Consider the following 25,585-nt stretch of genomic DNA (forward strand, 5'->3'; position numbering starts at 1 on the left):
CCTGGTACTAAGTGATCCAGCTGTGATGTCATCAAAGAGGGCCGGTCGTGACCCCCAGAGGCTACTCACGTCGGCCCCCGTGGGGCCCCGGCTCCCCTGCTCCCCAGGCTCGCCATGCTGGCCCTTCTGGGGCTTCAGGACCGGGGGGGTCACGAGGAGGTCCCTCCGGTCCACCACCACCTTCAGGTCCGACACCTGGGGGGCAGCAGGGCACAGGTGAGCCTCCTGGAGGAATTCTACAGGGTGAGGTGTCCAACAGGGTGAGGTGTCCTACAGGGTGAGGTGTTCTACAGGGTGAGGTGTCCTACAGGGTGAGGTGTTCTACAGGGTGAGGTGTCCTACAGGGTGAGGTGTTCTACAGGGTGAGGTGTCCTACAGGGTGAGGTGTTCTACAGGGTGAGGTGTCCTACAGGGTGAGGTGTTCTACAGGGTGAGGACTTCTCTATCTACAGTGTGATGTGTTCTCTATCTACAGGGTGAGGTGTTCTCTAACTACCGGGTGTGATGTTCTCTATCTACAGGGTGAGGTGTTCTCTAACTACAGGGTGTGATGTTCTCTATCTACAGGGTGTGATGTCCTCTATCTACAGGGTGAGGTGTTTCAGGTGTGACCGTATGAGGAGCTCACCAGGATCCCCAGGTTGGACAGCGCTTTCTGCACATCCTGATCAAGGAGAGACAGAAGAAGAAACGTTAACCCCTGACCTCTGGGCCAACACTGCCAATTCCTGTCGTGCTCAGAGTCGCCTCACCACCGCTGTTCCCGGTCTTCCCGGCGCTCCGTCCTCTCCGGGGTCGCCCTGTCCACACACAGAGTTCAGGATCGGGATGAGAACATAAAACCTCTCCCAGAACTATCCCCCCCGTGGCTATGGTTGATGGGGGTCATAACAGGGGCCACTCACCGTGTCCCCCTTGGCTCCATGGGGCCCTCGATCCCCCTGGAACAGAGCAGAGCTGCGATCAGAGAGAAGGCAGATCACCGAGACAGAGCTAAGATCAACGAGGGGCATGGACTCACCCTGGGTCCCATCGCGCCTGGGGACCCCGACACGCCCTGCAGGGGGCGGGAGGATGGACAAGGTGGAGGTGGTGGAAGAGGTGGTGGTGGAGGAGGTGGAGGAGGTGACGGAGAAGATGGTGGTGATGGTGGAGGAGGTGTTGTTGATGGTGGCGGAGATGGTGGTGGAGGAGGTGGAGGAGGTGACGGAGAAGATGGTGGTGATGGTGGAGGAGGTGTTGGTGATGGTGGCGGAGATGGTGGTGGTGGAGGATGTGGAGGAGATGGAGGAGTTGGAGGAGGCGGTGGTGTCGATGGTGGAGGAGGAGGTGTAGGTGGTGATGGTGGAGGTGGTGGAGGAGGTGGTGGCGGAGATGGTGGTGGTGGAGGAGATGGTGGTGGAGGTGGAGCAGGTGGTGGTGGAGGAGATGTAGGTGGTGGTGGAGGAGATGGTGGTGGAGGTGGTGGAGGAGGAGCAGGTGGTGGTGGTGGTGGAGGTGGTGGAGGAGGAGCAGGTGGTGGTGGTGGTGGAGGAGGTGGAGGAGGAGCAGGTGGTGGTGGTGGTGGTGGAGGAGGTGGATGCAGGGGGGGAGCAGCAACAAACAGAACACAAAGAGAAGACAGTGAGGCACAGGCTCAGCCCACGCCGTCCCGCTCAACGGGGGTCTTAAACACTCTGGGGGCGTGTATCTGTGTGGCTCTTTTTACGTTGGCGCAGATCTTCTATTCTCAATCTCGAACTGTTAAGAGAGTGAGCAATAGTGTGAGGTAATCACGTCTCCTCCCGACGCGGTTCAGAGAGTTTGTGTCCTGAAATGATGTGAACAAAGTGGTCAGTGGTGTGTGTGGTTCAGTCATGTGTTACCGTGGCTCCGGGGGGTCCCTGGGGTCCGGCCACGGGGGCCACGGCAGCCCCCTTCACGTACACCACCTGAGGGGAACACCAGAGAGAACCACCATGAGGAGCGTTCTCAGGAGAGCCGCTCATCACATGACGCCCTGATCCCCATCAGACCCTCTCCTCAGAGGGGGGGGGGGGGGGTACCGAGTGTCTCACCTGTCCAGGGGGTCCGATGCCTCCCGGCACCCCGGGGAGACCGGCCGCCCCCGCCGGGCCGGAGGGCCCCGCCAGCCCCCGCTCGCCCTTCAGTCCGTCGCGGCCCTGGGGAGACACGCCCACACCACAGCATCAGCCCCGCCCTGCAGCCACCAGGGCTCCAGCACAGTCACAGCAGGAGGCTGACCCCCCCCCCCCCCCCCCCCCCCCACCCTCTCTGAGCCTCCCCCAGCATCCCCCCAGAGGGATAGGCAGAGCGAGAAGGAGAGAGAGAGAGAAAGACACACAGACGGAGAGAGAGAGAGAGAGAGAGAGAGAGAGAGAGAGAGAGAGAGAGAGAGAGAGAGAGAGAGAGAGAGACAGAGACAGAGACAGAGACAGAGACAGAGACAGAGACAGAGACAGACAGACAGACAGACAGACAGACAGACAGACAGACAGACAGACAGACAGACAGACAGACAGACAGACAGAAAGGGGAAGGGGGGGTAATAAACATCCGAGAAGATCTGGTGGAACTGACGTCTCGTCCACCGGCTCCTCCTTCTCCTTTGTCGCCCTGCCGATGAAAAGGATGACGTTAGGATTGTGAGGGTGAAATATATATATAAATATATATACACAGGTATATACATAGCTGCAGTTACCAAGTGAGTCTGATCCAAGTGAGATTGATATTACGGCGAGGCAGGGAGATAATGGATGGCTGCTCCTAATGGATGGTCTTTCTAAAGCTATGAGCCGATCTCTGGATCATCACCCGGACGTCCATATTTGCACTCCTAATAATTGGGTGCAGATTACTACGCTGCGCGGCTTACAGTTTGCTGGTGTTTTGGCTCTAAAACAGGCTTACAGCTCGCTGGTGTTTGCCGTCTAAAGCAGGCTTACAGTTTGCTGGTGTTTGGGCTCTAAAGCAGGCTTACAGTTTGCTGGTGTTTGGGCTCTAAAACAGGCTTACAGCTCGCTGGTGTTTGCCGTCTAAAGCAGGCTTACAGCTCGCTGGTGTTTGGGCTCTAAAGCAGGCTTACAGTTTGCTGGTGTTTGGGCTCTAAAACAGCCTTACAGCTCGCTGGTGTTTGCCGTCTAAAGCAGGCTTACAGCTCGCTGGTGTTTGGGCTCTAAAGCAGCTCGGGAAAGCTCGTTCCACACCCACCTTCCTCCCGTCTTCCCCCGGTACGCCTTCCTCTCCCTGCAGAGTAACACAGAACACTTTAGGACTAGCGAGTACTGAGTCTAGAGAAACACTTTAGGACCAGAGTGGGTCAATGAGTCTAGAGAAACACTTTAGGACCAGAGTGGGTCAATGAGTCTCGAGAAACACTTTAGGACCAGAGTGGGTCAACGAGTCTAGATAAACACTTTAGGACCAGAGAGTACTGAGTCTAGATAAACACTTTAGGACCAGAGTGGGTCAATGAGTCTAGATAAACACTTTAGGACCAGAGTGGGTCAACGAGTCTATTTAACAGTTTAGGACCAGAGTTGGTCAGTGAGTCTAGATTAACACTTGAGGACAAGAGAGGGTCAATAAGTCAACTCCGCTCCTGATGACAACAGCAGGAGGCCGTTACGCAGCAGTGCCTGAAATAAATAAAAAGCTGTAATGCGGTGGAGCAGTGAACCACATTAGTACCAACCAATGACTTCAAAACAGACAGACAGACAGACGGCCGGACATCCAGACAGGCAGACAGACGAAGATCCAGACAGACAGACAGACAGACAGACAGACAGACACACAGACAGACGAGTCACCATTTTGCCCGGGGTCCCTGGTTTGCCGTCGTCGCCTGCTTTGCCCTGATGACAGAGGAGTACAGAGAACACACACCGTGTGTTTAACACAAGGAGCACAACTGTGGCCCCTGAACACTGTGGCCCCTGAACACTGTGGCCCCTGGAGCCCTTCATACACAGCATGTCTCAGGGTCAGCAACACTCACAGCGGTCCCTGGGATGCCCGGGGGCCCCGAGGGGCCAGACGGTCCCTGGTCGCCCCGGAGGCCTGGGAGACCCTGGGGAGATGAGAGAACATTAAAGCATCAGACAGAATTCATCGTTTACTGATTACACTTAATGTGTCCACACGTCGGCCCACCGAGCTTACCTACGTCCTTCCTTGATTAGCTAACCATACAGTTTATTTACTTTTACAAATTAGAATTGTTCTAATATTGAATCATGCTAATCTAATGTGGGATTGCTCTCAAAATGGAGACCATGTTAATTCCTTAACAGAAGGGATGTGAGTGCGTTAAGGTAGGGATCAGCTCCACAGCACCCTCTGCAGTACGGTGGTGTGTATTGTAATGTTACATAAAGGATAGTGTTGTACAGCATATCCAAACATTATCTTGCTTCACGGCTACTTACACAAAATATTACAGCAGAAAAGTATTGCATTGATTAAAAAAAGTGTTTCTTAAAAAGCATCTGTTGGATGCTCTGGTTGGATACAGCGTCCAAAGCAGAATTTGTGAGTGTGTGCCAATGAACGTCCTGACTGACTCATCAGAACTGAGTCATCATCAAAGCTGGGTAATACACTATTCGAATGCCATCTGATTTTCTTTTGTCACTTTTGTCATGAACATAATTGAATACCTGTAGTAGAACGACCATTTCACCTCTTGGAAGTGTACAGTTGTATTCAAAGAAAGGCAGAAGTATTGAGGCATGATGAAGTATCAGCTAATACTAAACACACACCCTCTACAAGAAGCACAAACTAAACTATTAGCATGAATCCAGATGTTCACATGAATCCAGATGAATCCATGAACGGTGTGGGAGAGTTGGCTGTGGTAGGATCTGTACTCTTATACGGTACGAAAAAGAGACCTTTCAGCTTTCCATTACTTCATGTTAAATGAGGCTCTATGAAATGTCATCGGTGAGCTATGTGAGCTATGTAAAGGGCAGAGCTTTGCATAATGCAATGTCCTGTACTGTACCCAATAACACTAATACTAATATCCAGTGATTTATGAGTACGCCCTTTACCACAATAATCTTAGCTCATCTATTATTCATTATTATGAATATCATGTTCTATCCCCACATTCAAAGATTCAAGTTGTTTTGGAAACACAAGGCCCACCAAATGCTAAATGCTAATTTGGACCAAAACAAACTAAATCTCTCAGCCCTCAAACCACAAACAGTCTATAAAAAAAAAAAGTCTATAGCTGCAAAATGACTTAAACCAACACAAGGCCAGTGGTAGACCAGGTTGTCTGGTACTCTGTGCTCTTCTCTGTGTGGAGTCAAGCTCTCCCCTGTAAAGTGATATATTAACGAGATGCTTCTGGTGGACAGAGAGGAACGTATGGTGGGAGGCAGAGATTAATGACCAAGCAAATCATTCATTAAAAACATGGAGCAGGTGTGTCAGTGTCCGATTAGACTAATATGATGGTTAAGGATGGATTAATGGATGCTTGTTTGGTTCCATTGAGAGGATATCAATTTGAATGGGTTGAACGATGGTTTAAGCTGTCATTCAAGCTCTACCATGCCACCGGCCTCCGCAGTCACCAGCCTCCACAGCTCTGATCTCTGGGACCACCTCCCCATCCCACCAAGTCCCTGGTGTCGCCTCACCAGGTGGAAGCATTACAGAGCTTTATGGCAACTACCTGTGTGTGTGTGTGTGTGTGTGCGTGTGCAGGTGTGCGTGTGGGTGTGTTTGTGTGTGTACTCACATCGCGTCCTGGATTGCCCAGCTTCCCAGCGTCTCCCTAGGGACAGACAGCATCATTAAACTCATTTCATAACCGTTCTCTTGTGTGTTCAGTCTCCATTTTGAGGCCTTTTAAAGGTTGGGCAGCATAAAGATTCAGAAGGTAAAGAATGAGTTCACCTGCTGGCCAGAGGGCCCGACCGGCCCTGGTTTACCGTCCAGACCGGCTCGTCCATCCAGACCAGAAGCACCTCGCTCCCCCTTCGGTCAGACACAGGCGGTCAGTCACTGGGGACAGGCTAACACTAACCCTAACCCTAACCAAAGATTAACACTAACCCTAACCCTAACCCAAGGCTAACACTAACCCTAACCCTAACCCAAGGCTAACACTAATCCTAACCCAAGGCTAACACTAGCGCTAAACCTAACCCAAGGCTAACACTAACCCTAACCCAAGGCTAACACTAACCCTAACCCAAGGCTAACACTAGCCCTAACCCTAACCCAAGGCTAACACTAACCCTAATCCTAACCCAAGGCTAACACTAACCCTAACCCTAACCCAAGGCTAACACTAACCCTAACCCAAGGCTAACACTAACACTAACCTAAGGCTAACACTAGCCCTAACCCTAACCCAAGGCTAACACTAACCCTAACCCAAGGCTACCCTAACCCTAACCTTAACCCAAGGCTAACACTAGCCCTAACCCTAACCCAAGGCTAACACTAACCCTAACCCTAACGTTAACCCAAGGCTAACACTAACCCTAACCCTAACCTTAACCCAAGGCTAACAATAGCAATATGCAGACGCTGTCTGTCTCAGGCACCAGAATGACTTCTATCATCATCATGAGTCTGAGGAGGCTGCAGCAGGGTCCGGCCCCTACCTTCTCCCCAGGGGGTCCTCGTTCTCCACTGTCGCCCTGGGGGGCAGAAAGGAAGTAAGAGTAATTGTCAGAGGAAGGGGGGTCATTCACAACAGGGGGATTCTGCACTTTAAAATAAAATACGTTAACTAATATACTAACTAATATAACTAATATTCGAACTAATATAACTAATATACTAACTAATATAACTAGTATTCTAACTTATATAATACACTAACTTATATAACTAGTATGCTAACTAATACAACTAGTATCATAACTAATTTAATTAATATAACTAGTATACTAACTAATATAACTAATTTAACTAGTATACTCACTCTGGCTCCCAGAGGTCCACGCTGCCCCTCAACACCCTGACAGGGGGCAGAAAACACCAATCAGTAACCACGCCATTTAGTAACCACAGCAACCATAACCACGCCAACCATTACCACGCCAACCAGTAACCACGCCATCTAGTAACAGCGGCAACCATAACCACACCAGTCATAAACCAACCATAACCAGAGCGGTCCTAACCCCAGGAGAGGGTGCCGGTGCCCAGGTCAGTGGGGTCGGACCGGGCGTGTGTCTGATGGGCGGTCCTCACTCACCCGTATCCCTGGGGCTCCGGGGCCCCCGGCCACGCCCGGGGGCCCCTTGCTGCCGTGCTCTCCGGGGTCGCCTGCGTCTCCCTGGGGACCCAAACATTGCAGGTTAGAGAGCTGGGGAAGGTGGTGTAGCTCAGTGTCTACGTAGTAAGGGTGGTGCTAAGGGAAGGTGGTGTAGCTCAGTGTCTACGTAGTAAGGGTGGTGCTAAGGGAAGGTGGTGTAGCTCAGTGTCTACGTAGTAAGGGTGGTGCTAAGAGAAGGTGGTGTAGCTCAGTGTCTACGTAGTCAGGGTGGTGCCAAGGGAAGGTGGTGTAGCTCAGTGTCTACGTAGTAAGGGTGGTGCTAAGAGAAGGTGGTGTAGCTCAGTGTCTACGTAGGAAGGGTGGTGCTAAGAGAAGGTTGTGTAGCTCAGTGTCTACGTAGTCAGGGTGGTGCCAAGGGAAGGTGGTGTAGCTCATTGTCAATGTATTAAGGGTGGTTCTAAGCTGTGGCTAGCTGTGTGTAGCTGTGTATAAAGCCTTGGGTTCGATCCCAGCCATGTACAATGAATTTACTTTAAGCTAGTGACTCTAGAGGGCAAAGAACATCTACTGAAAGGTGAGGGGGAGAGTTATGGACCTGTCGACGACTTCAGATTATTAGTTGTTTGTGCAGCCGTCCACATTAATCAAAGATCATACGTGAAACGGCAACAAATCTTTTGGGGATGGTTTGGATCTGATAAAGGAGAGCGTACCTTGTCTCCTCGTTCTCCTTTCAGCTGAGGCATGAGGTCCAGCTGATGGGACAGAGTTAGGGTTAGGTTAGGTTAGGGTTAGGTTAGGGTTCGGGTCATCAGAGCCATGGGGACACAGTCCAGTGTCCTTCAATTACATCATTCATATTCCTGAATTCATATTAAAGTTATGAGCAGGGCCCATAACTTTCATAGCAGAACCAATAAATAAAATATCAATATTTGTATAAAAATCAACTTGAATATACGATTCCTCACCACTTTCCCAGGCGGTCCAGCAGGGCCTGTGGCCCCCTGCAAGAAAAGAGGAGAACACAACGATATAAACGATAAAAACACACAGACAAACACACACACACACACACACACACACACACACACACACACACACACACACACACACACACACACACACACACACACACACACACACACACACACACACACACACACACACACACACACACACACACAAAAACACACACCTCATCTCCTTTATCCCCTCTTGGTCCGGTAGCTCCAGGACTTCCCTGCAACCAGACATAGATGATCAATACACTCTGATACATGCTGATGAACTTTACAGTACCAGACATAGAGGGTCAATACACTCTGATACCTGCTGATCAACTTTACAGTACCAGACATAGAGGATCAATACACTCTGATACCTGTTGAAGCTCCGTTACAGTGGGTACTAAACCAGTTGGGTGATTAACCAGTACTAAACCAGACATAGCTGGATCATTACAACGATTCCAGTGGAGTGAACTTGGGGCACCTAAGTAAACTTGGGGTACTATAGTAAACTTTGGGCACTATAGTCAACATGGGTTACCTTAGTAAACGTGGGGTACCTTAGTAAACTTGGGGTACGAAAGTTAACATAGGGTACTATCGTAAACTTGGGCTACTGTAGTGAACTTGGGGTACTATAGTAATATTGGGGTACTATAATAATATTAGGGTACTATAGTAAAGTTGCCTCACGTTTCGCCCGCCCAGCCCTGGGTCTCCGGGGTCCCCTTTGTCGCCGAGTCGTCCAGGCTGACCCGCCAGGCCCTGGAGAGACGGCATGTCATTATCCAGGGGATGTTACCCTGCAGCAGTTCACTAGCCAACTAACAGGTTAACACACTATGGATGGCGCTGGTGAAGCTAAACACTATACTATAGTAGAAATTATGATTTGGTGTGTGGAGCATCGACACTTTGTCATAAAATACCCTTAGTCCTCTCTCGCCGTTCTTTCCTGGAAGACCAGACTCCCCCTGGTGGTGAAACAGGGTCAGAACAGAAAAATAAAATTAGTCACAAGAGGTTACCCTGAGTAAGTCTTTACATGTCAGGATAATCCCATCGAAGATGAGTGTTCAAATAATTACAAAAATAACATGACTTTGACGATAGGGGCTCCAAGGGCGTCTAACTGGTTACAGAGGTGGAGAGAAAGAAGTCTGCAGGACTGAGCAGATGATAAAACAAAAACTTACAGGAGTGCCCTCCTCCCCTCGGTCTCCTTTCTCTCCCTGTAACACAAACGTGGATCATGAGTGAAGCACTCTTAGGCGACCAGTCACCTCATTGACAACCAGAGAGCTCTTGGCTTTAGAAAGGCAACTTCGATGAGAACACGTCACATGACTTTACCTCTGTGGTGGCATCTTTGGAAAGGCATTGGGGAGAATGAAAAAGCCACCATGGGACAGTTAGACGTCTCAAGCAAGATGATAAACCCGGCTATGAGCTAACTAGAACTTAACTTAAAGAGGTTGCATGATAAGTCGGGACTAACTGCTGAATGGACCGCATTTATACAGCGCTTCTGTTACCAGCGCGTTACAATACTGCCTCGTTCACGTTCACCAGCATTCACCTATTCATACACACATTCACAGTCACAGGTGTCTTGCCCAGGGACACCTCGACACTGATCTAGGAGGAGCATAGGAAGCAAACTAGTGTCAGTTCAGTTTGAATAAGTCGGCCGGCTGAAGGTCCCAAGGCTGTCCTAGATATATAATATAACGGATTCATAACATATATCATGTATCGATCGTCTAGTTGGTTCTGTGAGACTGAAGGAATCGTCCAACCTGCTTCCCGACAAGGCCGTTCTTTCCTGGGAGTCCGGGCCGTCCGTTCTCCCCTCGCTCCCCAGGATCCCCGGAGTCCCCCTGGAAAAGAGCCGGGGGTTAGACCTCTGGAGGTGGACCTTCTGGTCACACCTCTGGAGGTAGACCTTCTGGAGGTGGACCTTCTGGAGGTGGACCTTCTGGAGGTGGACCTTCTGGTCAGACCTCTGGAGGTAGACCTTCTGGAGGTGGACCTTCTGGAGGTACACCTTCTGGAGGTGGACCTTTTGGAGGTGGACCTTATGGTCAGACCCCTGGAGGTGGACCATCTGGAGGTGGACCTTCTGGTCACACCTCTGGAGGTAGACCTTCTGGAGGTGGACCTTCTGGAGGTAGACCTTCTGGAGGTGGACCTTCTGGAGGTGGACCTTCTGGTCAGACCTTCTGGTCACACCTCTGGAGGTAGACCTTCTGGAGGTAGACCTTCTGGAGGTGGACCTTCTGGAGGTGGACCTTCTGGTCAGACCTCTGGAGGCATACCTTCTGCTTAGACCTTCTGGTCAGGCTGTCTATCTTTGTTTGCATGCACACCTTGTGAATATTTTCGGAGTAATTGATATAGTTTGATTAGTATGTTGCATGGTTTGTCTAATGTTTAGAACAATAACTGATCAAATCGGTTTTTTTATTTCTAATATATTCTACCATTTGAGATTAGTCATCAATTTTGTTCATTAGCAAGAAATCTGCCTCAAATCCCTTATTGAAATTATCATTAATTAAAATAATTGATGTGGCTATCTATATCGTTCCTGAGGTCAGGCTTCAGGAAGCTGAGTAATGGGATGAAGTACCAGAACCATAGAGAATGTTTCATCCGAACAAATGGATCTGAATACAGTCTTTCAGAGTAAACCCTAATGGCTTGGGGTATTAATCATCGTCTCTTGTTATCAGCGTTTGTCGGGGGACTCCAGCAGAGAGGGAGAGTGGTTTAAGCTCCACAACGCCCCCCCCCCCCCTCCCCTCCCCTTGGTGCTGTCCCTGAACATCCCTATTCATGGGATGAATAATCACAAGGGCCACCGCCTGGCCTGCATTCCCCCTAGACAGGGAACCAGCGTGGGGCTGTGGTACTTAAGTCTGACAGCATCACCAGGTGGTAACAGGTGAGCTCCAGGGGGGGGGGGGCAGCCTCAGTACCTTTGCTCCCGGCTTGCCGCTAAGGCCCGCTGGACCCTGGGGAAGAAAGCAGAATATGAGAAGAAGAGAATGACCCCAGCTGACGTTTGGCTCGGAATAATTCATACACAACAGAGGATGGTAATAGCTTTGAGTTAGCTGTTTTATTTCTTAGTAGCGCTAGAACAAACCCCCCCTTGTACTGACCCGATCTCCAGGCTCTCCCTTGACCCCAGGTTGGCCCGGAGCTCCAGAGCCAGGCGAGCCCTTAAGAACAAACACACTTCAGCTTAGAAGAGGTGACACGCTGACGTACCTTCACAGCTTCATTATCAGATATGGAGTATGACACTGTCCTTCTCCTCATGCGACAAGCCCTCTACAGTGGACCCAGCCTGGACCCCCAGGCGGCCCCCCCCCCCTCCAGAAGGAAGCTCACCTTGTCCCCCTTCCCACCGGGGGTCCCGTTCTCCGCGGTGGGCCCCTCGGGGCCAGCAGAGCCTCGCTCGCCCTGGGAGGAGAGAAGACGTTCGTCACTGGGAGGTTTCGGGGGAGATGTTTGACCTCAGCGTGGAGGTCAATGTGTGTGGGAGATGTTTGACCTCAACGTGTGTGTGAGATGTTTGTCTTTGGAGGTGAAGCCTACCTGGTCCCCTTTCTTCCCCATGAGGCCAGGACCCTGGATGGGACAAACAAACATCATCACTTTCATGATCATCGCCTTCCAATCTGCCATGGGGCGGACACACACTCTGACATCAAACGATGAAATGTGGACCAATATTGGATTGCATTGCTTACAGTTCTGCCAGGTTCTCCGCGCGCTCCCTCGTTTCCCTGTGAAAAAAACAACAGGATGAGCTACTGCACCACAGCATGTGGTCGCTGAAGAGACATCAGTGTCTGGGCTGACCACAGGATCTGCTCATGTGGTCAGTGAAGAGTCGTCTCTCGATGACTGGACCTACCTTCTCGCCCTGCGGTCCACTGGACCCTGGAAGCCCCTGGAGACAAACAGAGAGTCAGGGAAGGAATGCACCTTTAATGCTCAGCCTCAGAGCCATAGAAACCAGCCCCATCTTTATCTTTATCGATCGAGAGAGAGAGAGAGAGAGAGAGAGAGACAGAGAGAGAGACAGAGAGAGAGACAGAGAGAGTGATGGAGCCTCAGCAGGGAGCCTCTGGTCAGCCACTTACCCGGAGTCCTGCTGGGCCCGTCAGCCCTGGTTTGCCCGACTCCCCCTGTGAGACACATTAGAGAGACAGAGGAGGTAGATCGTGGAGCTAGGTATACACTCTCTCCTCGTACATACTCACTCTCTCCCTGCATATACATTTTCTCCTCACTCTCTCCTCATCCTCCCCGTATATACTCACTCTCACCTCACTCTATCCTCACTCTCTCCCAGTACATACTCACTCTCTCCCTCTATATGCCCACTCTCACCTCACTCTATCCTCTCTCTCTCCCAGTACATACTCACTCTCTCCCTCTATATGCCCACTCTCACCTCACTCTATCCTCTCTCTCTCCCAGTACATACTCACTCTCTCTGTATATACTCAATCTCTCCCCGTGTATACTCAATCTCACTCTCTCCTGTACATACTCACTCTCTCCCTGAATATACTCACTCTCCCTGTACATACTCACTCACTCCTCACTCTCTCCTCACACTCTCTCCCATTATATACTCACTCTCTCCTCACACTCTCTCCCATTATATACTCACTCTCTCCTCACACTCTCTCCAATTATATACTCACTCTCTCCTCACACTCTCTCCCATTATATACTCACTCTCTCCTCACACTCTCTCCCATTATATACTCACTCTCTCCTCACACTCTCTCCCATTATATACTCACTCTCTCCCCAGCTTCTCCGGCCGGTCCCCGGTCGCCCTGAAACAGCAGACAGCAAAGCGTTTGAGACAGGGACCCGTACGCTGACCACCTGGTGGGTCACCTAGGATCCAGCAGTACTGTGTTACAGCAGAACCTCTGGTCCAGCAGTCCTACTGTGTTACAGCAGAACCTCTGGTCCAGCAGTCTTACTGAGTTACAGCAGAACTTCTTCTGGTCCAGCAGTCCTACTGTGTACAGTAGCAGTCTCCACAGGGTTGATCTAAAACTTTAGTTAGCCCATCGTTCCTTCCCAGAAACATGATGGATCGAAACAAATCGAAAGAAAGCGAAACACCCGGTTCCCTGAATTCTGAGCTTCAGACCTCAGATATTAATCTAAAGTTTATATCTCAGGTCAGATATGTCGGCCTACCGGACGGCAGAATGTGTGTCATGTGACTCACCCGGTCCCCTTTGGCCCCGCCTTCGCCCGGCTGACCGCGGTCGCCCTGTCAGGAGAAGCAGAGTGTTGATCATAACGCTCCACACACACCGGGAGGTCTGACCCTAATCCTAACCCCCCTCTGAAGGTCGGACCCCCCCCGCCCCCCCCCCCCCCCCGTCTGGAGGTCTGACCCTGCCCCCGCCTGGAGGTCTGACCCCGCCCCCGTCTGGAGGTCTGACCCCGCCCCCGTCTGGAGGTCTGACCCCGCCCCTCGTCTTACCTTGGTGCCCGTCTCCCCGGAGGCCCCCCGCGGCCCCTAGGACAGAAGAACACGTCTTTAGAAAAACAGCCAGAGCATCAACAGAGATACAAGAGAAGGAGCCAGGTGGGGTGAGGTGGTCACCCACCCTGTCTCCTGGTTCTCCGGCCCTCCCTGCTGGGCCTGGCAGCCCCTCGGCGCTCTCTCCCTGAGGAACAGAGAGAGAGATGGACGTCATTCAGAGTCTCTGTGGTGACGGCATGGGAGGCCTGCTCCCCAAGCCCTGTTGAGAGGAGCGTCCTGCAGACCGTACCTTGTCTCCTTTGGGGCCCGCCGCCCCCGCCAGCCCTCTTGGGCCCTGAGGCCCCATAGGGCCCGTCACACCCTGGGGAGAAACAGACAAATTCACTCAATGACCTGCACAGAGGGACTCTCTCTCTCTCTCTCTCTCTCTCTCTCTCTCTCTCTCTCTCTCTCTCTCTCTCTCTCTCTAGAGACACACACAAGTTCTCTCTCTCTCTCTTAAATCACAGACAAGTTCTCTCTCTCTTTGTCTCTCTCTCTCTCTCTCTCTCTCTCTCTCTCTCTCTCTCTCTCTCTCTCTCTCTCTCTCTCTCTCTCTCTCTCTCTCTCTCTCTCTCTCTCTCTCTCTCTCTCTCTCTCTCTCTCTCTCTCTCTCTCTCTCTCTCTCTCTCTCTCTCTCTTTAGGCATGTAGTGCACTTCACACATCAGAGCGGCGTGAGTGATTGACAGCTTACCGTGGAGCCCTTGTCCCCGGCCCCGGCCCCCCCGCCGCCGCTCCCCGGCGGACCCTGTAGAGGACAGATAAGAGGAGGACTCCTTAAAGCAGGAGAGGGCACCTCCTGATAAGACATGCTAATGTAGCAACACTCACCCTCTCTCCGGTGCTGCCCTTGTCCCCCTGCGCACACACGCACACACGCACACACGCACGCACGCACGCAAGCACACACACACACACACACGCACGCACGCACGCACGCACGCACGCAAGCACACACACACACACACACACACACACACACACACACACACACACACACACACACACACACACACACACACACACACACACACACACACAGAACAAAAACAAAAAAAGTTAATAACATCCAAAAGCGACAATAAGGCAACGAGATGAGAGAGTAGAAAAAAGGGAACGAGGAGATTAAAAAGAGAAGAAAAGAGATTACATAAAAAAAGCTGCTTTCTTAGGTTTCATCCTACCACAACCTTGACAACAGAGAGAAATGTCTTCACACGCACACACACACACACATACGCACGCACACACAGAGACACACAAACACACACACACACTACAAGTCTGGGGAGCCAACATCAGGGCCTATGCAGAGCAAGAGATGATGGTTGTCAATGAAACGGACCAAACAATAAAGACTGGGTCGGGTCAGCCTTCGGACCCCCGGCCCTCACCCTCAGGCCTTCAGAACCCTGCCCCCCCCCCCCCCCTCTCAGGGCCATCGTCCAGCGTTCTCTTTGAGCGCCGGCGTCTTGTTTCAACTGTGTTGTGAGAAAGCGTGTGAGTCCTCTCCCCCACCCAGAGAGAGGAGGCCGCTCTGCTGCCCCCTCAGGATCGGGAGAGGAACTCCTCCAGCGCCCAGCGTCTCCTACGTCCTCCCAGCGCCCCCAGCAATTAAAGAATGGATTCAAAATGATCAAAGGAGGAGAGGAGAGGAGAGAGGAGGGAGGAGAGAGGAAAGGAGAGAGGAGGAGAGAGGAGAGAGGAAAGGAGAGAGGTGGAGAGAGAGGAGGGAGGAGAAAGGAAAGGAGAGAGGAGGAGAGAGGGAAGAGGAAAGGAGAGAGGTGGAGAGAGAGGAGGGAGGAGAAAGGAGAGGAGAGAGGAGGAGAGAGGAGAGAGGAGAGGAGAGAAGAGGAGAGAGGGGAGAGGAGAAGGGAGACCGGGGAGAATGAACCTTGATGAAGACGCCTTGTGCTCCTGGAAGTCCGGGCCGTCCATCTTGTCCCGGGATTCCGGGCGAGCCAGTGAATCCCTTGGCGCCGTTGCTGCCTGGCAGACCCAAGGACCCCTGGGGAGAGACAGAGACCCCCCAGGGCTGATGAGCACGACGCTGGGACACCATGGGTCCGTTCTACAGCAGTGTCATCCAGATAAAGTTCAGGACAGAACCAGAGGCGTCTCTCACTGGTATTCCTGGGATCCCGGGCTCGCCTTTCCTCCCTGGAAGACCGCCGCCAGACAGCACTGAGCCTGGCTCCCCCTGGGGAGAAGCAGGGGGCAGATAGAGGAGTAGATGTGTGTATATATATATAGATCTAACTATCTATATAGATCCATCCATATGGATCGATCCATAGATCCATCTATAGATCATCTATCTATGCATCTATATAGATCCATCTTTATACCCATCTATAGATTCATCTATAGATCCTTCCAGCCATCTATCTATCTATAACTATCTATATATCTATATATCTATATATCTATATGGCAGCTTTGATCCCAACCGCTCCCACTTACCCTCTCCCCTCGGTCCCCCTTTGATCCCAGTGTTCCGGCCAGTCCGCGCTCCCCCTGCAGGATGAGAGAGGACACTGCATCACACTGCATCACACTGCATCACACTGCTTCACACTGCTTCACACTGCATCACACTGCAGTACACTACATCACACTGCATCACACTGCATCACACTGCTTCACACTGCTTCACACTGCATCACACTGCATCACACTGCATCACACTGCATCACACTGCAGTACACTACATCACACTGCATTACACTACATCACACTGCTTCACACTGCATCACACTGCAGTACACTACATCACACTGCATCACACTGCATCACACTGCTTCACACTGCATCACACTGCATCACACTGCATCACACTGCATCACACTGCTTCACACTGCATCATACTGCATCACACTGCTTCACATGGTATAACATCTAATGGAGCGCAGTGAAACCAGCTGTACATACCGGATCCCCTCTGACCCCAGGGAGTCCCGCCACGCCCTGGAGGGAGACAGAGGTCACATGATCACCTTCATCATCATCATCATCATCATCATCATCATCATCATCATCATCATCATCATCATCGCTTCAGTTAAATAGAGCTCTCAACCTTCATCATCATCATCATCATCACTAGAGCTCTGAACCTTCATCATCATCATCATCATCATCATCATCATCATCACCATCATCATCATCATCATCATCATCATCATCGTCACTTCAGGTGGAGCAGAGCTGAGGTGTTCTCCTTACCGGCACCCCCGCCCCTCCAGGTGACCCCGAGCGTCCGGGCAGGCCGGGGTTCCCATCGACGCCCGGGAAGCCCTGGTCAGAGGGAGAGCCGCAGGTTAGAGACCAACACCGGAGCTCAGTGTGTCCTCAGGTGATGCTGTTCTGTCTGAGTGGGACCCTGTACTCACCCTATCCCCCTTCTCCCCCCTCAGCCCAGCTTGGGGCCCGTCCACCCGGCCTGGGGGCCCCTGACGTCCCTCCGGGCCCCGGAGGCCCTCGCGTCCAGGCTGCCCGTCACGGCCCTGTGATAGATAAATAGATACAACCTTAGTGACACAGACACATTAATACACCGAAACACACACATTAAGACAAAGAGACAGACATTAAGACACACAGACTCACACATTAGGACAGAGAGACACACATTGAGACACACAGACACACACATTAGGACACAGAGACACACATCATGAGGGGCAGGGTGACCAGAGGCTCAGGATGGACTGAATGAGGAACTCACAGGTTCTCCCTTGCGTGCGTCGAGTCCGTCTCGCCCTCCCTCCCCCTGCGGAGACAACCAGCGGATAGGGAGAATGGTCAGAGGGAAAAGCAGCTCCTTCCTAAAAATAAACCTAAAACACGTACTAAAGAGATCTGCGTAGAGATTGCTCAGGTACTTTTGGTTCTATGTCCTTGAATTGTGCTCTGTAAGGACATTGAGCGATGATCAGCGGAGAAACCTTCTGTTAGAAAACCTTCCACAGTGCTCCTTTATCATTAGATAAGAAACAGACTCATGTCTGGTGCTTTACCTTCTGTCCACGGTCTCCCCTTTCACCCTTCAAGAGAAACACATCACAAAGGCTTTAGTACCCAAACACAAAGTACCAGCAAACCAGAAACACATCACAAAGGCTTTAGTACCCAAACACAAAGTACCAGCAAACCAGAAACACATCACATGTGGTGGTTATTACAGTGTACTGGTACATCACACCAGATGTTGCAGTGTACTGGTACTTAACATCAGATGTTGCAGTGTACTGGTACTTAACATCAGATGTTGCAGTGTACTGGTACATAACACCAGATGTTACAGTGTACTGGTACGTCGTTACATCACACCAGATGTTACAGTGTACTGGTACGTAGTTACATCCCACCAGATGTTACAGTGTACTGGTACGTCGTTACATCACACCAGATGTTACAATGTACTGGTACATCACACCAGGTTTACAGTGTACTGGTACGTCATTACATCACACCAGATGTTACAGTGTACTGGTACGTAGTTACATCCCACCAGATGTTACAGTGTACTGGTACATAACACCAGATGTTACAGTGTACTGGTATGTAGTTACATCCCACCAGATGTTACAGTGTACTGGTACGTCGTTACATCCCACCAGATGTTACAGTGTACTGGTACGTAGTTACATCCCACCAGATGTTACAGTGTACTGGTACGTAGTTACATCCCACCAGATGTTACAGTGTACTGGTACATCGTTACATCCCACCAGATGTTACAGTGTACTGGTACGTAGTTACATCCCACCAGATGTTACAGTGTACTGGTACATCGTTACATCCCACCAGATGTTACAGTGTACTGGTACGTAGTTACATCCCACCAGATGTTACAGTGTACTGGTACATAACACCAGATGTTACAGTGTACTGGTACGTCGTTACATCACACCAGATGTTACAGTGTACTGGTACGTCGTTACATCCCACCAGATGTTACAGTGTACTGGTACGTAGTTACATCCCACCAGATGTTACAGTGTACTGGTACATCGTTACATCCCACCAGATGTTACAGTGTACTGGTACATCGTTACATCCCACCAGATGTTACAGTGTACTGGTACATCGTTACATCACACCAGATGTTACAGTGTACTGGTACGTCGTTACATCCCACCAGATGTTGCCGTGTACTGGTACATCGTTACATCCCACCAGATGTTACAGTGTACTGGTACGTAGTTACATCCCACCAGATGTTACAGTGTACTGGTACGTCGTTACATCCCACCAGATGTTACAGTGTACTGGTACATCGTTACATCCCACCAGATGTTACAGTGTACTGGTACATCGTTACATCCCACCAGATGTTACAGTGTACTGGTACGTCGTTACATCCCACCAGATGTTACAGTGTACTGGTACGTAGTTACATCCCACCAGATGTTACAGTGTACTGGTACGTAGTTACATCACACCAGATGTTACAGTGTACTGGTACGTAGTTACATCACACCAGATGTTACAGTGTACTGGTACGTAGTTACATCACACCAGATGTTACAGTGTACTGGTACGTCGTTACATCCCACCAGATGTTACAGTGTACTGGTACGTAGTTACATCCCACCAGATGTTACAGTGTACTGGTACGTAGTTACATCCCACCAGATGTTACAGTGTACTGGTACGTCGTTACATCCCACCAGATGTTGCCGTGTACTGACACATCACATCGCAGAGTGCCCCCATTTTGGATGCCTAGGGGCATTGGAAGGTTAGTTATTACATTTGTAGCGATGGTTTTAGGTCATTGTTTAGTAATTCATTGTGAAAAGATTTGTCATCATTAGTATCGGCAACCAAAACCCCCATGATGCATTTGGTGTAAAATAGGAGCTCACCCGAGGGCACTGGACCGTGCACTGCTCTGTCCCTCCAGGTCCCTGCAACCAAAAGAAGAAAACTCAGGTCCTCGTGGTCTCGTGGTGCTGCCCCAGACGTTCAAGGTATTTACACACCACATTTATTAACTTATTAACTCCCCTACACGGATGAACCATGAATGGGCTTTATACGTCAGCCAATGTTTATCATGGTGCGTTTCTCTTTCGCTGCCTCTGTGATTTTACGCTCCAAAATCGAATTTGACTTGGCTCAGCTTGTTTCAAATACTTCCAATGCTGTGGTACACGAAGCAGATATGGAAATAAAGTAATATCAAAAACAAATTGTATTTTTGTTTTGCTTTAAAAACAGTTGAATGCATGCTGCTTTTACAGCTCACTCAGCTTTCTGCTACCTCGTCAGAGCTTCCTGATCAAGAGTTTCACAATAAAATCATTAAGAGCTCTTCTTCATTAAGAGCTTCCCCATTAAGAGCCTCCTCATTAAGATCTTCCTCATTAAGAGATTCCTAATTAAGAGCTTCCTACTGAGAGCTTCACAATTAGAGCTTCCTAAATAAGAGCTTCTCAATACGATCATCCTCATTAAGAACTTCCTCATTAAGAGCTTCCTCCTAAGAGCTTCACAATAAGATCTTCCTCATCAAAGCTTCCTCATTAAGAGCCTCCTCATTAAGAGCTTTCTCGTTAAGAGCTTCCTCATTAGAGCTTCTCACTAAGAGCTTCCTCATTAAGTGCTTGCTCGTTAAGAGCTTCCTATTTAAGAGCTTCCTCGTTGAGAGCCTCCTCCTCGTTAAGAGCTTCCTCCCGCCCTACATCTGGTATTCTGGCGATGCCACACAGCAGGCCGGCCAGGTCTGAGTGCAGCGCCCCGAGCTGGGCCGCGTCCCGCGTGGTCAGCAGGTTCTGGGGGCTCTGGTCCGTCACCGCCTGCCGCAGCTCCAGCTCGTCGGCCCGCCCCACGCCCACCGCCAGCACCGTCACACCTGGCCCGGACGGGAGGGAGCAAGGCAGTCAACCCCTCACTCACTGCTGTTCATTACGATCAAATCCCTTCTCAGGGTCTGCGAGCGAGAGGGATGGTGTGACGCTAGGAAGTCTGCTAATCCCTGGCCATTTATTCAGAAGAACAATGAGCTCTGAAGGGCATCGCGACGTTGCAATGAGCACCTCCATGTTGGAAGGATTGGTTCCAGTTACTTCTGGTCGTGATGGTTTTTAGGTCATGGTCCTTAATCATGCAATGATTTGTAATTAAGAAAGACTTTAGTTTGGATAGTTGATTTATTTAACAATGGTCATGCACATTTAGCTATGAATCTAATTTACATCTGCAGTCCGTGAGCAGGAAGAGATTCAAACCATGAATTAGAATACAAACTATCAAAACAATACATTTAGGGCACACAGAGTAGAACACATACAAAACAACAATGACAGCGCTAGCTGGAGAGGGATGATAGCCTACATGATGCTCTGACAGCGCTAGCTGGAGCCTACCTTATGCTCTGATAGTGCTAGCTGGAGCAGTGATGTTAGCCAACCTGATGCTCTTACAGTGCTAGCTTGAGCAGTGATGTTAGCCTACCTGATGCTCTGACAGCGCTAGCTGGAGCAGTGATGTTGGCCTACCTGATGCTCTGACAGCGCTAGCTGGAGAGTGATGTTATCCTACCTGATGCTCTGACAGTGCTAGCTGGAGCAGTGATGTTAGCCTACCTGATGCTCTGAAGGTGCTAGCTGGTGGAGTGCCTACCTGATGCTCTGACAGTGCTAGCTTGAGAGTGATGTTAGCCTACCTGATGCCCTGAGAGCGCTAGCTGGCCCGGTGATGTCGTCGCTGGACTTTCTGTCTGAGATGATGACCACTGCCCCTGGCACCCTGGCCCTTCGCCCTGATGAGGACCTTAGTAGGACCTGACTCGTGAGTGTCAGCGCCTGGCCTGCAGAGGGAGACACAGAGCTGAGTACAGACTTGAACCTGACTCATGAATGTCAGCGACTGGCCTGCAGAGGGCGACAGAGAGCTTAGTACAGACTTGAACCTGACTTGTGAAAGTCAGAGGGAGACACAGAGCTGAGTACAGACTTCGACTACCAAATTCAGCCAGTTGAGGGGTTAAAAGCCACTAACCAATGTTATTGCCCGAGGTGTCGTCGAAAGGTGTGGACAGGATTTCTTGTAACAGCGTCTCTTGGTTGCTATGGCGATTGAGCAGGAACCAGACTTTGGGTCTGGAACTATACACCACAACTCCCACCTGAAGACACGAGGCATCCCAAGCAAGCTAGAACACACTTTAACCATAAACAGAGGAAAACAGGCCCCAAAATACAGTTTATATTGTACTGTTTACATGCAACTTCAGTAGGTATATATACTTATCATGTTTTATCATATGCTCTTTTATCCTGATTCACAGGGCACAGACCTGAGAGTCGCGGGCTCCGAGGGTGGCCAGAGACCCGGCGGCGCTGGTCAGGAGGGCCAACAGATGCTCCCTCAGGCCGGCCCGGTCCTGGGATGCCGGGACCAGGAAGACCACGTCCAGGCGGCCCCCGACACACACTGCACGCGGACAGAGGGCATGGCTCAGGGGCCGGACCCATGGAGAGCGACTGGTCGTATGTCAATGTATTTTGTAGTATATATGGTTTATGGTTATTGCAATTATTGGGTTATTTTGGAAAAGTTTGTAAAATATCCTTAATTCTGATTGCTCAAGGTTGGCAAGTATGTGTGTGTGTGCGTGCGTGCGTGCGTGCGTGCGTGCGTGCGTGCGTGCGTGCGTGCGTGCGTGCGTGCGTGCGTGCGTGCGTGCGTGCGTGCGTGCGTGCGTGTGTGTGTGTGTGCGTGCGTGCGTGTGTGTGTGTGTGGGGGGTGTCTGTGTCTGTGAGTGTCTGTGTCTCTGTCTGTGTCTGTGTGTGAGCGTGTGCGTGTGCGTGTGCGTGTGTGTGTGTGTGTGTGTGTGTGTGTGTGTGTGTGTGTGTGTGCGCGTGTGTGTGTGTGTGTTTGTGTGCGTGTTACCGGTGCGTTCCTCCACAGCGACCTCGGGCCCCGGGCCGCGGGCCCCGTTGGCCTGCAGGGTGAAGCGGTACCGCTGGCCCAGACGGAGGCCGGTCACCCGGTAGGAGGTGTAGGAGGCGGGCAGCGTGAGGGACTGGCCCGGGGGCGCGTCTGAAGGGGCACCACAGACACAGAGCATCAGACATGGAGCATCAGAGACATGGAGCTCAGGGACATCAGAGACATGGAGCTCAGGGACATCAGAGACATGGAGCTCAGGGACATCAGAGACATGGAGCTCAGGGACATCAGAGACATGGAGCTCAGGGACATCAGAGACATGGAGCTCAGAGACATGGAGGAGCAGAGACATGGAGCTCAGGGACATCAGAGACATGGAGCTCAGGGACATCAGAGACATGGAGCTCAGGGACATCAGAGACATGGAGCTCAGGGACATCAGAGACATGGAGCTCAGGGAAATCAGAGACATGGAGCTCAGGGACATCAGAGACATGGAGCTTAGGGACATGGAGCTCTGGGACATGGAGGAGCAGAGACATGGAGCATCATACGCTCTCACCCAAAGCACCTCCCACTTGTGTGACCGTGGTTCCAAGCGCCTCTGTCTACAGGGTTACAGGCTTAAAGACCCATCCAAGTGTTGATTTGAAACCTTTACAGACACTTTGGTTTACAGTCTACGAAGGCTGGCTGAGCTGTGGTGGCAATTACCCTCGGAGAGATCCATGCCTCCGGCATAAAGATCACTCCTAAAGCCAGATTAGTGAGACTAAATCAGGGCAGTGAAGTGTAGTGATGGGGTAAGACTAAAACAGGGGAGTGAGGTGTAGTGATGGGGTGAGACTAAAACAGGGGAGTGAGGTGTAGTGATGGGGTGAGACTAAAACAGGGGAGTGAGGTGTAGTGATGCAATGACTTGCCTCCATCCCTCCTCCAGCTCAGGTAGTACCCGGTTGCCCCGGGGACAGGGACCCAGCCCAGCAGGACTTCCGTCTCCGTAACCTCGGCAACGCGCAGACCGGTCACCGCTTGCGTGGGCGTCGCCGGGCCCACCGCTGTGTCGACCAATAGCAGCAGCACAAACACAACACAGATGTACACAGAAGTAATTGTTGTGCATGTGACAAATAAACTTTCTTGAATCTTGAATCTTGAACATGTGCTGAGATCATGTGCTAGCCTTTAGCATGTAGCGGGGTCATCCCTATGTTCCCCGGGTCCTATGGTCCCCGGGTCCTATGTTCCCCGTTTTTCCCAAAAAGGGTCCTATGTTCCCCGATATGCATGTGACCGGGGAACATAGGACCCTTTTTCAAAGAAAGGGTTCTATGTTCCCCGGTCTGTTACTTTTTCCACCATTACTGCCAAATTCCGGCCGTGATAACTACCATTGCATGTCTTTACCTTTTGTGGAAGAGGGAGAGACGTCGGAGAACCTGACGCAGTCTATTCATATGCCGGTATACAAACCCTGAGAAGCCCAATCCCTACGAGATCTCCCCGTGCTACGGCCATCCGGAGGCGCACAGATCTTTTGGCCGTGATATTATTATACAATTATATTATATTATATACTATTATATAAAGAGCTCCGGGAGTCGCAAACGGCAACAATCACTTTCTCCTCCATGCTGCAGTCCACCCCGGACTGCACTGCACTGAGTTGGCCGGTTGAACGCTGATTGGCTGTTACGTTACACATGTCACTCAGTGGCCACGCTGTTGAACGCCGATTGGCTGTCATCACGCGAATGTCGCGTCAAAGTTTAAATATTTGTAAAGATTGATAGATTGCGGGGAACATAGGACCCTTTTCCCAGAAAAGGGTCCTATGTTCCCCGCTTTTCCCAAAAAGGGTCCTATGCTCCCCGGTATGTATGGCTACAGGGGAACATAGGACCCTTTTTAAAAAAAAGGGTCCTACGTTCCCTGAGCGGGAAACATAGGACCCGGGGAACATAGGACCCGGGGAACATAGGGATGACCCCGTTGAGATCATGCACTAGCCTGTAGCAGGTAGCTCAGTGTGTTGAGATCATGTACTAGCAGGTAGCTCAGTGTGTTGAGATCATGTACTAGCAGGTAGCTCGGTGTCTTGAGATCATGCACTAGCATGTAGCATGTAGCTCAGTAGCCTGTTGTCTAGTGTCAAAGTGGTCAGAGCTATCCCCAGGCAGGATGGACCGACTCACGCGTGGTGACCCGGACCGAGACGGGGGAGCCCTCCCGGTTCTGGACCAGGGCCATGACCTGGACCTCGTACTGCGCTCCCGGGTCCAGCCGGTCCAGCTCCACCGACGTCACGTCTCCCCCGACCAACTTCCGGCTCTCCTCTCCGCCTACAGGACAGGACAGAGGGGCTGACAGTGAGCTTCAGGACAGACAGTGAGCTGCAGGACAGACAGTGAGCTTCAGGACAGACAGTGAGGTTCAGGACAGACAGTGAGCTTCAGGACAGACAGTGAGCTTCATGACAGACAGTGAGCTGCAGGACAGACAATGAGCTGCAGGACAGACAGCTGAGCTGCAGGACAGACAGTGAGCTGCAGGACAGACAGCTGAGCTGCAGGACAGACAGCTGAGCTGCAGGACAGACAGTGAGCTGCAGGACAGACAGTGAGCTTCAGGACAGACACCTGAGCTGCAGGACAGACAGCTGCCTGGTTTCAATTAACAACAAACGAGAAAGGAATTATGTGCTTTGCAAAGATCACAGGAGGTCTCCAATCCAAACTGAACTCAGACGTCCTGTTGTTGTTTTGTGTCTGTGTACCGTCTGTGAAGCGTCTACATGCTCCGTGTCGGGCCGTGTGTGAGAGTCCTACCGTCGACC

At 51.0% G+C, this 25,585-nt stretch overlaps 1 protein-coding gene across 1 annotated transcript in view; it reads right to left on the reverse strand.

Moving 5' to 3' along the window:
• col7a1 (collagen, type VII, alpha 1) overlaps positions 1–25,585 on the reverse strand; it is a 68,585-nt gene that overhangs the window by 23,205 nt on the left and 19,795 nt on the right. Inside the window, exons 20-73 of the mRNA XM_056606457.1 lie at positions 25,578–25,585; positions 24,945–25,091; positions 23,673–23,807; positions 22,750–22,899; positions 22,154–22,290; positions 21,856–21,982; positions 21,521–21,664; positions 20,538–20,707; positions 19,719–19,760; positions 17,865–17,891; positions 17,573–17,617; positions 17,238–17,351; positions 17,071–17,142; positions 16,777–16,812; positions 16,309–16,362; positions 15,971–16,045; positions 15,740–15,853; positions 14,677–14,703; positions 14,540–14,593; positions 14,094–14,165; positions 13,929–13,988; positions 13,802–13,837; positions 13,541–13,585; positions 13,098–13,133; positions 12,426–12,470; positions 12,197–12,232; positions 12,030–12,065; positions 11,875–11,907; positions 11,668–11,739; positions 11,436–11,495; positions 11,250–11,285; positions 10,068–10,148; positions 9,465–9,500; positions 9,198–9,242; positions 8,962–9,033; positions 8,457–8,501; positions 8,230–8,265; positions 7,972–8,013; positions 7,238–7,318; positions 6,962–6,997; positions 6,639–6,674; positions 5,923–6,003; positions 5,765–5,800; positions 4,004–4,075; positions 3,816–3,860; positions 3,214–3,249; positions 2,581–2,616; positions 2,058–2,162; positions 1,866–1,931; positions 1,022–1,057; positions 906–941; positions 753–800; positions 629–664; positions 70–195 (exon numbers count right to left, since the gene is read on the reverse strand). The exon at positions 25,578–25,585 is cut by the window's right edge and continues 124 nt beyond it. Of these exons, the coding sequence (XP_056462432.1) occupies positions 70–195; positions 629–664; positions 753–800; positions 906–941; positions 1,022–1,057; positions 1,866–1,931; positions 2,058–2,162; positions 2,581–2,616; positions 3,214–3,249; positions 3,816–3,860; positions 4,004–4,075; positions 5,765–5,800; positions 5,923–6,003; positions 6,639–6,674; positions 6,962–6,997; positions 7,238–7,318; positions 7,972–8,013; positions 8,230–8,265; positions 8,457–8,501; positions 8,962–9,033; positions 9,198–9,242; positions 9,465–9,500; positions 10,068–10,148; positions 11,250–11,285; positions 11,436–11,495; positions 11,668–11,739; positions 11,875–11,907; positions 12,030–12,065; positions 12,197–12,232; positions 12,426–12,470; positions 13,098–13,133; positions 13,541–13,585; positions 13,802–13,837; positions 13,929–13,988; positions 14,094–14,165; positions 14,540–14,593; positions 14,677–14,703; positions 15,740–15,853; positions 15,971–16,045; positions 16,309–16,362; positions 16,777–16,812; positions 17,071–17,142; positions 17,238–17,351; positions 17,573–17,617; positions 17,865–17,891; positions 19,719–19,760; positions 20,538–20,707; positions 21,521–21,664; positions 21,856–21,982; positions 22,154–22,290; positions 22,750–22,899; positions 23,673–23,807; positions 24,945–25,091; positions 25,578–25,585 (3,514 nt within the window). The remainder of the gene's footprint in view (positions 1–69; positions 196–628; positions 665–752; positions 801–905; positions 942–1,021; positions 1,058–1,865; positions 1,932–2,057; positions 2,163–2,580; positions 2,617–3,213; positions 3,250–3,815; positions 3,861–4,003; positions 4,076–5,764; positions 5,801–5,922; positions 6,004–6,638; positions 6,675–6,961; positions 6,998–7,237; positions 7,319–7,971; positions 8,014–8,229; positions 8,266–8,456; positions 8,502–8,961; positions 9,034–9,197; positions 9,243–9,464; positions 9,501–10,067; positions 10,149–11,249; positions 11,286–11,435; positions 11,496–11,667; positions 11,740–11,874; positions 11,908–12,029; positions 12,066–12,196; positions 12,233–12,425; positions 12,471–13,097; positions 13,134–13,540; positions 13,586–13,801; positions 13,838–13,928; positions 13,989–14,093; positions 14,166–14,539; positions 14,594–14,676; positions 14,704–15,739; positions 15,854–15,970; positions 16,046–16,308; positions 16,363–16,776; positions 16,813–17,070; positions 17,143–17,237; positions 17,352–17,572; positions 17,618–17,864; positions 17,892–19,718; positions 19,761–20,537; positions 20,708–21,520; positions 21,665–21,855; positions 21,983–22,153; positions 22,291–22,749; positions 22,900–23,672; positions 23,808–24,944; positions 25,092–25,577) is intronic.

The sequence above is a fragment of the Gadus chalcogrammus genome, chromosome 13 (assembly GCF_026213295.1).
Source record: "Gadus chalcogrammus isolate NIFS_2021 chromosome 13, NIFS_Gcha_1.0, whole genome shotgun sequence".
Taxonomy (NCBI): Eukaryota; Metazoa; Chordata; class Actinopteri; order Gadiformes; family Gadidae; genus Gadus; species Gadus chalcogrammus.